The sequence below is a fragment of the Sycon ciliatum genome, chromosome 7, assembly GCF_964019385.1.
Source record: "Sycon ciliatum chromosome 7, ocSycCili1.1, whole genome shotgun sequence".
Classification (NCBI taxonomy): Eukaryota; Metazoa; Porifera; class Calcarea; order Leucosolenida; family Sycettidae; genus Sycon; species Sycon ciliatum.
Window position 1 is genome coordinate 32,398,857 of NC_088649.1, and position 11,335 is coordinate 32,410,191.

At 48.4% G+C, this 11,335-nt stretch overlaps 1 protein-coding gene across 4 annotated transcripts in view; it reads right to left on the bottom strand.

Moving 5' to 3' along the window:
• The window catches only part of LOC135821344 (uncharacterized), a 44,500-nt gene that overhangs the window by 10,228 nt on the left and 22,937 nt on the right, over window positions 1-11,335 (bottom strand). For 3 of the 4 annotated variants that reach the window (XM_065334408.1, XM_065334409.1, XM_065334410.1), the window contains 14 exons: window positions 10,266-10,399; window positions 9,922-10,078; window positions 9,287-9,460; window positions 8,777-8,844; window positions 7,721-8,192; window positions 7,244-7,458; window positions 6,689-6,776; window positions 5,237-5,821; window positions 4,401-4,671; window positions 3,033-3,067; window positions 2,467-2,618; window positions 929-1,082; window positions 435-565; window positions 135-288 (listed from right to left, as the gene is read on the bottom strand). In XM_065334408.1, the coding sequence (XP_065190480.1) occupies window positions 135-288; window positions 435-565; window positions 929-1,082; window positions 2,467-2,618; window positions 3,033-3,067; window positions 4,401-4,671; window positions 5,237-5,821; window positions 6,689-6,776; window positions 7,244-7,458; window positions 7,721-8,192; window positions 8,777-8,844; window positions 9,287-9,460; window positions 9,922-10,078; window positions 10,266-10,399 (2,790 nt within the window). The remainder of the gene's footprint in view (window positions 1-134; window positions 289-434; window positions 566-928; window positions 1,083-2,466; window positions 2,619-3,032; window positions 3,068-4,400; window positions 4,672-5,236; window positions 5,822-6,688; window positions 6,777-7,243; window positions 7,459-7,720; window positions 8,193-8,776; window positions 8,845-9,286; window positions 9,461-9,921; window positions 10,079-10,265; window positions 10,400-11,335) is intronic. The other variant, XM_065334411.1, reaches the window with a different exon arrangement.

Below are 11,335 nucleotides of genomic sequence, written 5' to 3' on the forward strand. Positions count from 1 at the left end.
AAAACAAATTCTGCCGTGGGCTGGGGGATCGTCGAGTTGCACACTCTTGGTTATGTACTCTTGGTCACAGCCTACATGCCATCGTGAGAATAAAATATTTCAAATAATCCCGCGCTAGAATCCTCTGTACTAACCATCGACTATAAGCTGTGCACGGACCACCTCAGAGAGAACACCGCTGGTGATATGACAGCTGTAGTTACCCTGATCCTCTACACGTAGCTTGTGGAAGAGCAAGCGGTTGGTACAGGTGCGGTGCAGCTGAACTCGGACTCCATCCGGTACGTACTGCAGAATAGAGAGCACATCAAGCAATCAGATAAGTACTCTTTGAGTATGAAAGTTATTACATTTCTACTTCACTCATTCCTAGCGTTGTTATGCAATATAGGATAAAACATCAACAACACGACATTACTCCGATGGGTTCTCACCCGGGCGCCGTTCTTGAACCAAACCACCGTCGGTATGGGGTTGCCTGAAGCGCGGCATTCCAGCACCGCAGCCTCGCCGATCTCACGTCGTACGTCAGCCATGAGCCGCACTTCGAGGGGAGCATTCTCGCCTGAAGCCACAGGTAGATAAATACAAAGAAGATAGAACACAGCAACATGCTCAGTAGTTGCAAATACCACGAGACAATGGCAATTCTAAAGAATAGTCAAATTATCGCCTTAAAACCAGTGAAACATTTCCAATAATCATTAAACCATAACCTCCGGAAATTTTCAAATCATCACCGTAACCAGCGAAAAATTACAAATTATCACCGTAACAAGCGAAAAATTTGAAACTTTCACCATAACCAGCCAAAATATTGTTTCGCTGCTGGGAACAGTGGGTCTTAGACAGAAGTCTGTCACTATGTGTTGAGACATCAGATTGTTCATAGTTACCAATCCACCTGTGCAAACAGTCAAGTACTCACTGGATTTAGGTTTGACGTAGAAGCCGTCGCTGCGAGCGTATCTGATCTGTGGTATCTGGCAGTCGTAACGTGATCTGTACTCTCGCGTCAATGCTGGTATGGTTAGGTAGAGACCATCAGAGCGTTGTGACAGGGTGTGCTGACCACCGCTTGTCTAGAACATGGACCATACATACACATGTGTACACACATGCGTGCACACACACACACACACACACACACACACACACACACACACACACACACACACACACACACACATGCACACATGCACACACACACACACACACACACACACACACACACATGCATATGCACACACATGCATACACACACACACACACACACACGCACACACAATGTTACCAACATCCCAGCACAAGCTATTCCCCCTCCCCTCCCCTCCCCTCCCCTCACATACATGTACACACACACACACACACATACACACATACACACGCGCACACATACACACACGCACACACGTGTGCCCCCCCCCCCCCCCATACACACACACACAATACACACTTGAAAATTAATAATATTCACCAAAATGCCTCATTCTTAGCATTCTTTTATTCGCTTCCATGTAATTGGGCATACCGTACTTACTCGATTAGAAGCCGGGGGCTACTATTTTTTCAATACCAATTTTGAGGAGGCTTCTATTCAAGAGGGGCTTGCATTCGAGAGGGGCGTTTATTGTTTCATTCCATACTGGTATTCCAATCGAATCTCTAAAACGTTCATATTCACAGCAACTCGGCCCCGAGTTAGTTTGCACACACTACATCGACCAGGACTTGTACCAATAGGAACATGCACGAGATGTTCTTTGCAGACTTGACCTTCATCCAACATGGCACTACCTGGTCACCCCATGCTTTGCGAATAGTAGTCCGGGCTTCTATTCGAGAGGGGCTTGTATTTTTTCAAACAGTCCTTGTAGGGGGGCTATTATTCGAGAGGGGCTTTTATTCGAGAGGGGCTTCTAATCAAGTGAGTACGGTATTGCCTGTTTGAGAATTCAAAATAAACAAAAAACAACAACAACAACAACAACAACAACAGCACAATACAATTTCAACCACTTCCAATCTACAGTTGCGCTCGGTGAAATCCGACCCACTGTTTTACACTCGGCACCCTCAACTTGCACGGCTCTTGGTGCCCTCGAATTGATACGAATGCGGCTGGACGTACACCGGTGGAAATACAGTGATGTAATGGGAACTGGTTCAGGGCACGCCCGTGTTACACTGTAGGCCGGATATCACCGGGCGCAGCCGCACACGTTCCATAGAGTAACACCCGGTTTATGAGCGACCCTACGCCCACGGTGCAAGCAAAAGCGGTCGTTAAAGCCAGGTGGTCTTTAAAACCAGGTCCCACAAGGTCTGTGTAGAACTGTCCTTGCATGGCAAAAATGGTCGTTAAGAGCAGGTGGTCGTTAAGAGCAGGTGGTCGCTAAAAGCAGAGGTCTCTTACACCCGGGTTTTACTTATCTTGTAAGTTAGAAAGCATGAGACATTACTCACCCACTTCCTCCAGCCCAGTCTTGGACGTGGAAACCCAGACACTAGTCTGCAGACCAGTTCCACGCACAGTTCCCCGTACGGGAGGTAGATCTCACGACGCCGACCTCTGCTCTTCTGCACCAAATCGCCATGGACACGATATCCTTGCCTGGCTGTACAAATTCCGAGGTACACACCGACACAAGTTTTAAAGTGTGAAGGGCATACAAAATTTCAAATGTATATCCACACCCTGAGCAAATGAAATTAGTATGTATGTGTGTGTGTGTGTGTGTGTGTGTGTGTGTGTATGTGTGTGTGTGTGTGTGCGTGTGCGTGTGTGTGTGCGTGTGTGTGTGCGTGTATGCATATGTGTGTGTGTATGCATGCATGTGTGCGCGCGTGTGTGTGTGTGTGTGTGCACGTTTAAGTTCTGGATATGTATCTGCTACATGGTGTGTTTGCATCAGCAAAACTAAAACTTAATTGCAAGATCTGGCAATTTAAAATTTCAACATGTGTTCCACAACTCTTATCAATATCATTCTGGGCCACCAAGTCAATGCAGTGAGGTTTGATCTGCTCACCTCGACATACGATCTTGCTCCCACGTTGGCATTGGCTGCAGGACACACACACACACACACACACACACACACACACACACACACACACACACACACACACACACACACACACACACACGCACACACACCTCAGACCTCAGACACGCCCATCGCGGAAGCGATGACAGCGAACAGCTATGTTAGACATAGCAACTTGTGCTGGGATTTCACCATTCAACAGCTTGCAAGGCTGATGAATTGACCGCCACTATTTTTAGCCTGCTATCCACCACACAGCTGTTTGAAGTGATATTTTCTGGCCAGTTAATCCCTATTTTCCATTTTCCATTTTTTTGCCCCCCCCCCCCCCCCCCCCCACACACACATTATGACAGTACAGTGTACAGTGCACAGCATGGCATCAAAGAGCACCTGGCACACAAAGCAGTGACAAGCTTGGCTTGGACCGTTACGGCGTGACATATTCGGTAGCCACCTGCAACGTTGCAGAAGCTTCTCTGAATGATCTGGTAGTCACTACGTACAATCATAGAACAGTCAGACCTCGCTTAACCGCACACATCCGTTTTTCACAACAATATCCGGACAGGCGAGGGAACCGGATAGTCCAACACACATACTGTATGTATGCATGAAATATTCTGTAAATCGGTAACCAACGGTTTTCTTCCGGATGGCGATGGATCCGGGTAAAAGAGGACCGGATAAGCGACGTCTGACTGTAATAAGAAACACTAACACTAACATTACATAGCTTGTATAGAAGCATCCAGTCGAGATTCATACATCTGTCTACCAGGTCTGGTCCCCGGTCTTTGTTATGTTATGACATAATGTTATGACGTAATGTCATACAACTTGTTATGCTATGACGTAATGTCATACGACGTTAGCTCTACTGTGTATGCACGCATGCATTTCTTGGAGTCTTCTCTGTCGTTTACAGATTGAATCTTCTCAGTTTTTCCACTTGGTGTATTCTAACTAATAAACTACGTGTCTCTCACCAAGATGAGAGCGGATGTTAGGACAACCTGAGACCAGATTTTGTTCACACGTCCACTTTTTGCACTGAGTTGTCCGACCCCCAGTTGATGCCGGTACAGTGCTACCCAAGTCAACGTGTGGTGCATCATGGTGTACACATGTAGGACTTCAGACATGTGTCGTTTGTCATTCATGCTTGTATACTTAAAGGGCATGGAAATACCGTGATGGCATGCATGTACGTTGTACTGGTGCTTTGTAACAAATATCCCCCCCCCCCAGTTGCCACAGCAGGAGGTGATGGCTTGCCTATGATTGTTACGGCGTGGCTGATTATTACAGTGTGGTTGTTTGTGACGGGGTGGTGGCATGGCTGCTTACCATCCTCGTGTTCTGCTGACCAAGTAGGCCTGCTGGTGCTCCAGTATGACGCGTCCACTGGTCAGGTTCATGCACGGGCACTCAGCTGGCTGGATGCAGCGTCCCTTGTACAGAACATGACGGGCGTTCAAGCAGCGACAGCCCAGCTCACAAGGTGCACGTTCACGTTGCTGCTGCTCTCCAACGATGCCGCTGGCTTGTCGCAGATGGTCGAGACACGTGCGCTGCTGGCTGCAGTGGTCGGCAGCTTGGTCCTGGCCACATTGCAAACCTGAAAGAGAGAGAGAGAGAAAGAGAGCGAGAGAGAGAGAGAGAGAGAGAGAGAGAGAGAGAGAGATTTAACAAGACGGGCAGAGAGATTAGCAGCCCTGGCGGATAGGTGGAGCACACAACACGAGGAAGACTCGACCGCCATGAGTGATACTGATATATTAAAACCTCGACGATTGTCTTCTTCAGGAAGATAATGAGAGATAAACAGACTGAGACATACAAGCAGACAGGCAGACAGACAAATTAATTAACTAGCCCCTGCCAAGCACTGCCTAGGCACCATGTGCAAACTGGTGATGGTGCTGGGGGAAAGCTAGAACTTTGCAGCTTAGAGAGCGTTAAAACCATTTCATGACGTGTGTTATTACCAGCATATCTCTACTAAACAAACGTCCAAAAGTAACTGGCTACCATACAAGATGAATTGAAAACTAAAAAATCATGTGAGCATGCATATGATTTGATATGAATAGATGTTTGGTGAGAGGAAAGCAAAGGAACACAAGCCAGTGGAAATGTTGACGACGGCTTTCATACCATGACTGTTCCCAGCTCTTACTTACAGTCTTGGATTGCGGATAGGTTAACTTGATGTCCGGCGCTAAGGCATTCCTTCGTGTAACCGCTCATTGCCTTGCACACCTCAGACTCTGGCTGATGCTGGTAATCCAGGGTGTTGAAGCCATCGTAGAACGCCTTGCACGCCCCCACGGCACACTGACGCTGAACAACGGCCGCGGCGATGGCGGTGGCTTCCGCGTCCATACACGTCGGCGATATGGCACGCAGTCGCTCGCCGCAGAACTCGTTCTCTCGCAACGAGGCGTTTCCGGCCTGTAGCACGTCGGCGGTGCACGCAGGGTAGCACACCAGAGGGGTGGGCTGCTCAGGGAATCCCCAGCCGCACAGGCCACACTTGTTGGTCGCCATGGCGAGAACGGAGTCAGGCGGTATGGCGCGCTGTCTCGTCAGCTTCACGATCAGCGTGCTCGGGAACGTGATGCGTATGTTGATGTTCAGCTGCACTAGGTTGATGCGGATCGTCTTCTTGTTCAGCACGATGGTGCCGTAGTCGAGCGGCAGAAGGATCGGCGCCTTGCGACCCTCACCTCGCTGGTGACGGATGCGAACCAAAGTGTTGTCTTGACCTAAAGGCACAGAAAACAATATTGACACATGCTCACATCACTGGTACTCTTGCCGAGAACATTGTTCAAGAAAATGCTATACCAATTTTCGTCTGATGATCGATTTAGTTCGTGAAACTCAGAGCTACGAAACCGCAACTGCTCGTTCTTCTGTCTGTGTATTCCGCTCTTTGCCTTCGGCAAATTAAGCCCTCTACGGACGGTGGATGAACAACCGCCACATGGTATACTGCAATTTCACAAATTTTCAGTGTGCTTTTATTTTCGGTACTTTCGGTGCATCTGTTTCATACTTAAAATTCCAATAAACCGAACAAACACTAACACGCACAATCGAATAGGAAACTGCTTCTCTGTAGCTAAAATTTCTGTTCACCTAACCTGGATTTTGCACTCATACCGAAAAGTTTGATCAACGAAAATTTGGAAATTTCGAAATTTTCAAATCTACTATAGTGTGTGACCAGCTATGTGTCCGAAGCGCTTCTTACCCAAGAAGACTTTGAAATTGAGCAACACAGGCGCTGCCTGACAATGTCCACGCTAAGGAGTGCATGCTATGTCATGTGAGCCCTACTGTATGCGAATGACATCATCACACAGGTTATCCACGGAGCGACACACCAGTGTTGGAGCTGTTAGTCCATACATGATGTAATGGAATAATATTGGCTTCCCAATGAGCGAAAAAACGTCAACAATTGACAAACCAGTGCTCGTGATGTCACTTCATACAAAACATCTCGAAACATGTTGTTATGGAATGACATCATCACATTGGCTTGTGCTATATGGGAAACCATTGCTAGTGATGTCAGTCCATACAGAACCTATCCCCTGATGACATCATCGCATTTTGAGACATACCGGGCAGTGAGATGATGGTGACATTGTTGGGCTCATTTTTCAGCTGAACCAGAATGATGCCGCCTGGTGGGTACAAGTGTAAGTTGATCTGAGATCAAATAATGACAAACGTATGAGCGTACAAACACACGCATGCACACACACACACACACACACACACACACACACACACACACACACACACACACACACACACACAGAGGAATCCGAAGGCATTTACACGTGTACCCACACAATTAACATGCAGCAGCCGCATAGACATTGTGTATGCAGTGAAACAGGCAGTCACTGCACTGGATGAGAAAACGGGAGTTGTTTGATGGCCAGGAGAAGATCACTCGTACCCTAAAACTGTACAAGCTTATACAAGCACAGTGCTACTCAATGAAATACGATCGAGTGAGTCAAGTTTGTATCCTGGACCAGTGAACATCCCAGTATTCGCAGGTCTAGGACTCCACAGCGCTCGGTGTGGAGTTTCATACTAAGTGACCTTTATCTTTCAGCGACCGTAAGAACAAGGAGGTGTCACCGAACAAGAGCCACTCTCCTCACCTGCTTGAAGCAGGCATGTGCTTTCCTATTGTGGCACGGCACCATGTCGCCGAACAGTTGGTACTGTGGACTGGCCTGGCTCCGGCAGTCCCCGGCCAACAGGTGAATGCAGGTGCGTGGCATGGCGAACGTACTGCCGCTGTATGTCGTCAGCATGCTGGAGCTGGAATCCAGGCGACAATCGGCTGATGATCGACGCTGCTGGCTGGACGAGCCTGCATGCGTGCACAATACAGCACAGTCAAAGACGTTTTTTAAATATTTTTTTACTATTATTCACAAACCCAACTCGTAAAATAAATAATTATGGGGACAAAAACAAACCGCTACTGAGTGAATCAGTGTGTTTAAAGTGCGGCTTATACTATGGAGGAGAGGGTATCAAGACCATGCAAAAGATGAAGGGTGGCAGGAGAAACATGCCGACATGTATCGTGGCGGTGGTGCTGAGTGTTTAGAATAGCATGAATTGCTTACCCATTGAATTTGCATTCCGACGTGCGCCACGCTGCATCGACGTCTGGATATTCGTGACCATGTTGCTGCTGTCGTCCTCGCCAAAGGCGTTCTCGCGACGTGTCGGCGCTGGCTGCTGATCCACCTCCTGCGTTCCATCAAGGGCTACTGTTTCTCTGCTCTTGCTACTGCTAGGTACAGGTCGATCCTCCCGGGTCACAGGTCGATCTTCCCGAGGCGCGGCTCGATCCTCCTGGGGTGCGGGGCGATCCTCCCGGGGCGCGGGTCGAATCTCTCGGGGCACGGTTTTGTTCTCTAGGGACGGCGCCGGCAGACTTGGACTGCTGGGGGCAAGCGAGCGACGGCACAGCTCGTCTGCTGTGATGTTCGACCGGTACACCAGCGCCCCGGTCGAGCTGGGCAGGATCGGGATAATGACCTCGTTCGGGCGGTCCGGAGATGGGCAGCAGTCACGGCTTCTCCTCAATCCGCTCTGCAGTGAATGGGTGAAATATACACAAACAGAGATCGAATGCAACGCTCTGCTCCGGATCAACGCCCCATGTACTTTAAAGGTAATCATGTAGAGAGTGATCTCATATCAGTTTTGTCATGTGACTACCAAAATTAGTGGAGAAAGTGATCATGTCATGCAATCAGTGGAACCAAAATGGCCGCCGACATCATGTGACCCATAGATGCAGGAGTTGAGTGGAGTTGTAACCAACATGGCTGCCCTGTACGGTCATGTGATAGATGTTAGACCAATCTATAGTGCATAGGCTACACGAGTGTTGCACAGACGTATACAGGGCGTGCAACTGAAGCATTTCACATCATGGATGGAATACTAAATACAACACTATTATAGGGGAACAGAAAGAGGTGCGAAAAACACTGTAGTGCTTCTCACAGCCTTGCTCATTTTAGTGCTATTCTAGTTGCTTTGCTCTCCATTTCGTTTTCGCACCCCTTTCTATATTTCACATCACTTTGACAAAGTGCAAGCTGGTGTGTGATGGATGTGTAGCCGATCCATTGGCAAGGTGAGCAGCCGATCCACCTCTTGTCACTTACCAGATCTCCCCGTACACACAGCACAGGCATTACACTATCGTCCGATGTGCTACGTCTTCTTCTGCGTCCTGTGGCAGAACAGACACATAGGGGACACAGAGCCCATTGCGCATTGCTAAATATACTGCATGAACAATGCATGTGAGTATGCTGGGATTAGCAATGCACTGTTCAACACCCCACCCACACGACCATGCCCAGGTGGCTGTGTGGGGATGTTTATTGTACAAATTACGTGATTGCGGAATTGTCTCATAGAATGATGGTGCTACATGCATTACAGATATGGCAGGCGCTCTCCGGAAGTGACAGAGGTTCTCTGGAAATGGCAGGGGTTCTCTGGAAATGGCAGGGTTCTCTGGAAATGGCAGGGGCTCTCTGGAAATGGCAGGGTTTTCTGGACATGGCAGGGCCTCTCTGGAAATGGCAGGGTTTTTCTGGAAATGGCAGGGGCTCTCCGGAAATGGCAGGGGCTCTCTGGGAATAGAACTGCTTGGAGAGAGGACTCACTGTGGCAGAAGTGATGGCAGGATCGGTGCTGGACATTACTGCCCGGACAAAGTGTGGAGGTGGCGACCTGGGCAATTGTGCCTTGGGACAAACTGCACACACGTGTGCGTTGTCGCCGACCAAAGCCGCACCTGCTACTGCACTCGCTCCACAGCGACCACGCATCCCAGGCATCTGGAAGCAGGCAAAGGAGGAAGACAATGGCCGTAGTATGGCCCGCTATCGGTCAGTGAATAGATCTACTGTTGCAATGAACTTGCCCCGGTGAGTCTACTTACTTTTAGCCATGTGTTTAAACTATACGGGAGATGCAGCAATATATGACAAGAGACATCTGGAAGGAGGTGAAGGAGCAAGACAATGGCTGTAGTATGGCCCATTGATATTGAACTGTTTCGCTGGACTGCACATGATGATCTTATATGCGGAAAGCTATGTGCCCAAAGTAGCATGCATTGAACCGGGTGCCCGTTTTTTAAACGTAAAATGATTTTTATGGGGTTGGATGTGATCGATGGGGTGAGACCCTATGATTGTACCCCTTTGGGAGGGGGGGGGGCAGGGCCATGCACCTACCACAGTGCGGGCTCAATGCATGCTACCGACCACTGAACAGCCTCCATAGCATGGCTTACCAGTAACGGTGAGAGTGGCGTTGACCTGCTTGCTGCGCAGCTTGTTTTCAACCAGGCATGCGTATACGCCGGCGTCGCTGGAACGAAGTGACGTGAACTGCAGTCGGTTCTCACACTGCTGGTGCACAGACACTCTCTCGCCGTCAAGTGAGTACAGCTGAATGTACGGACACACACACACAGGGAGAAAAGTGGCAGGCGGAAGACAATAATTTTTTGTCACATGCACACGCACAGATGTGCACATACTCACACACAAATAAACACAGAAAAACACAAACACAGAAAAAACACACACACACACCAGAACACCAGAACACACAAAGATATTCCACAAAGCTCACCGGTCTTCCGTCCTTTAACCATGTGACATGAGGTGGCGGATTACCGTGGACATTACAGACTAGTTCAGCCTTACTACCGACTACAGTGGTGATATGGGAGATTGGTTGTACCTCCAGTGTACCAACTGGTACATCTGCAACAACAAAAGACAGCAATTTAAAGACATCACTCTCTCGGTCAAAATCCGCCCATCAGGTGGAGGTATTTGATGCATACGGCTAGTGTGGGTGGCTGCATAGCTAAAGTAGTGCATATGCGTATGTGCTTGTGTGTGTGTGTGTGTGTGTGTGTGTGTGCGTGTGCGTTTGTGTGCGCGTGTGCGTTTGTGTGCGTGTGTGTGCGTGCGCGCGCGTGTGTGTGTGTGTATATGTGTGTGTGTGTGCGTGTGTGGGTGTGTAGTAGTAGTAGTTGTGTTTATTTTATTTACCATCTCATGCAGGGCCGTAGCAGGCGGTCCGGCAGGTCCGGCAGCTGCCGGACCAATATTCGGCCAAAAAAAAAAAAAAAAAAAAAAAAAAGGGAGCTCACAGATATGTGGGCATGCATTACAGCTCAGGATGTCCACCCGGCCGGTACCATTGAAGGGGATGTGTGCAATAAGTTGTATAGAGGTAGTAGCTAGAGTAGAAATGTAGTGCCGGTAGTAGACCTACATGTCATCAGGAGTATGACCCTGCTGAAGATCATGTGGACAGTCATGCCTGTGAATGTTTCTACACTGTACTTCCTGAAATGATTGTATTGATTCTTTTCTTCCTCCAATTCTTTCTAGATAGGGTTTGTACCAAAGATATTCCATTGCAATATCCTTTCTCCTCCTCCAAAGGTCCATTTTGGTTCTTTTATCACATGCATTTAGATACGGTAGCTATGCCTTCATAATCTTCAACAAGTTCTGTTTGGACGGACACAACATGCTGATGCCCTTTTTCCTGACTCATGCCGAACGTCCTTCTTCCTTTTCTCGTCCTATGTCACGCTGCATGGTCACGATTACATGCATGTACATGTACATAGTACATACACGTACAATCTTCGCGCTATGATCCAAGCTTGCAGCCTATATCAA